At 34.2% G+C, this 2,385-nt stretch overlaps 1 protein-coding gene across 2 annotated transcripts in view; it reads right to left on the reverse strand.

Annotated features, from left to right (window-relative positions):
* The window catches only part of LOC106466701 (matrix metalloproteinase-21-like), a 53,003-nt gene that overhangs the window by 28,962 nt on the left and 21,656 nt on the right, over positions 1 to 2,385 (reverse strand). For both annotated transcript variants that reach the window (XM_013926998.2, XM_022394776.1), the window contains exon 2: positions 507 to 772. In XM_013926998.2, coding sequence (XP_013782452.1) covers positions 507 to 668 — 162 coding nt within the window. In that variant the 5' untranslated portion in view covers positions 669 to 772. The remainder of the gene's footprint in view (positions 1 to 506; positions 773 to 2,385) is intronic.

Genomic DNA, 2,385 nt, shown 5'->3' on the forward strand with positions numbered 1-2,385 from the left:
ATATATATATATATATATATATATATATATATATATATATAAGAAAAAAGACTAATCATTATTCAAGAAATCTGATAACCCGAGCCGCTTTTGGAGGCAGAGTTTCTTCTTCAACTCCTGAAGAAGAAAGCTCGTCTTTCTAAAGTACTCTGGTTAAAGCTGTGGACAAGTTCTATGATAAGTTTTAAAATAGTCTTTATCTTCACATGATATTGAATTCTCCCCTCTCCGCCCCTTTTGGAGTTGGAACATCCTAGGTATTCCTTTCAAATACTGTTATTAACACCATGATTTAGTACACACTCTATACTTCTCTGTTATTAACACCATGATTTAGTACACACTCTAAACTTCTCTGTTATTAACACCATGATTTAGTACACACTCTATACTTCTCTTTATCTGTTCATGCAATACTATCAACAAAATAAGTACTCATCTTTCATCTTTATTAATTACACCGTTCTATAAAATAAACATTCAATATTATCGAAGAACCTACTAACCTCAGCTTTCTTCTCCGTTGTAACAAGATTTTGGTCATCAAATACAATGTATCTAAGACTATCGTATTGGTCTCTCAGGTGATAAACATTTTGTCCTCTTACGAACCAGAAGATGGATAGGATGACAAGGGAACGAAGAATGAAAAAATTCCTTTTTGCCATAAAGACGAGGTTTTTCACCAACGTTTGATGCAACTGTGACTATTCGTGTGCGTGTGCTTTTTTTTTCTCTGTAGGGGCTTTGAATCTATTCATATAAGTGTGGCCTGTAACAAAAAAGTAATAACTGTAATCATAGTCACTCTAGGGTTATGAGAAAGGTTATTTTAGAGTAGTTAAATAGAAAAAATGAGGTTGTATTGTGTTGTTGTCATAGTTACAACACAATATTAGCGAATATTACTGGAATATACTGAGAATTATATTTAGAAAGTATTATCATTGTTGAAACTACTACTTGAATTTTGGAATGATACAGTTTATCTATCTGTGGTATTTCAATAGCCTTATATTTCTCGTTGTACCGATAACGGACATTACTTAGAACACTTTACAGTAACTATTACTGGAGGAACATGTAATACCAAAAACTAACTACATAACTCAGTGCCAAACCAAACTGTAATTATGGCATGCTAAAACTGCCCCCTGGAAGCGAATTCAACAGTTATAAACTTCTATCAAGTTACTCAACCATCTGCTATATAACTGCCAACAGTTGCTGTGTTGAAATGTTATAGCACTGCCTGCAGGTGGCGTGCTCAGATGAGATACACACCGAAATGTGTTAAAAAGTTTTCACACTTTGCTAGATCCCAGTCTCACATGGCGAGCTATAAAAACAAAATCTTTAGTTATAGAAGAAATTACGCCAATGATGCGTTTATTTACTTTTCTAAATACGGAATATTTAACGTGAATGGTTAAGTATTGTAGTTTGTTTTTTCATTTATAGGACTAGCAATTGGGACACTTGCCAATCCAAAGCTCACTGTACGCCAAAGTATCGAATCATCCTGTATCTGTTTCGCTCTCTAGTGTAAAGACAACAAACTTCCAATTTAAACGGCGCCAAGTCCCATCTCCACTGAATATTTCACTAGAAGTTTGAACTACAGCGTAGAGCAAGAGTTTGGCGTAAGGCCAGAAACAGTAAAAATACTATTTCACTTTCAAGTACGTTATTCTAAGCTCCAAACAATGATCATAAATATGTGCGGTTTAAATAATGTTGCACGTACTTTAAAATTATCATTTTGTCTATCTTTACCTTCAGTTAAATAAAGAGCACTGCACACTTAAAAAATCATCAATAACATAAAATGTTCAAATGTTTGTCTAAAGCAGACTTCAAACTTGGTTTTCTAAAATGTTGGTTTTTCATCAATTGTTTGTTTGTTCTCAAACAGAAAGCTACGCTATAGGATGCCTTGCTCTGTCCACCACGGGCATCGAAACCCCGTTTGTAGCGTTATAAGCCTACAGACTTGCCACCGAGCCACTGGGGTGGGGGCAAAGTGATCAAAGTAACACGTGATCAAGTTTATCATCTCCGTGATTAACGTTACCTGTTCTTCAGATAAACGTTTAACTCAAACAAATAAAACTCCTCAAACAAAATGTTACTGGGACCCAACACCATGAATTAGTACACACTCTATACTTCTCTGTTATTAACACCATGAATTAGTACACACTCTATACTTCTCTGTTATTAAGAAGTATAGAGTGTGTACTAAATCATGGTGTTAATAATAGATAAGTATAGAGTGTGTACTAAATCATAGTGTTAATAATAGAGAAGTATAGAGTGTGTACTAAATCATGGTGTTAATAACAGAGAAGTATAGAGTGTGTACTAATTCATGGTGTTAATAAC

The sequence above is a fragment of the Limulus polyphemus genome, unplaced genomic scaffold (genome assembly GCF_000517525.1).
Source record: "Limulus polyphemus unplaced genomic scaffold, Limulus_polyphemus-2.1.2 Scaffold2349, whole genome shotgun sequence".
Lineage (NCBI taxonomy): Eukaryota > Metazoa > Arthropoda > Merostomata > Xiphosura > Limulidae > Limulus > Limulus polyphemus.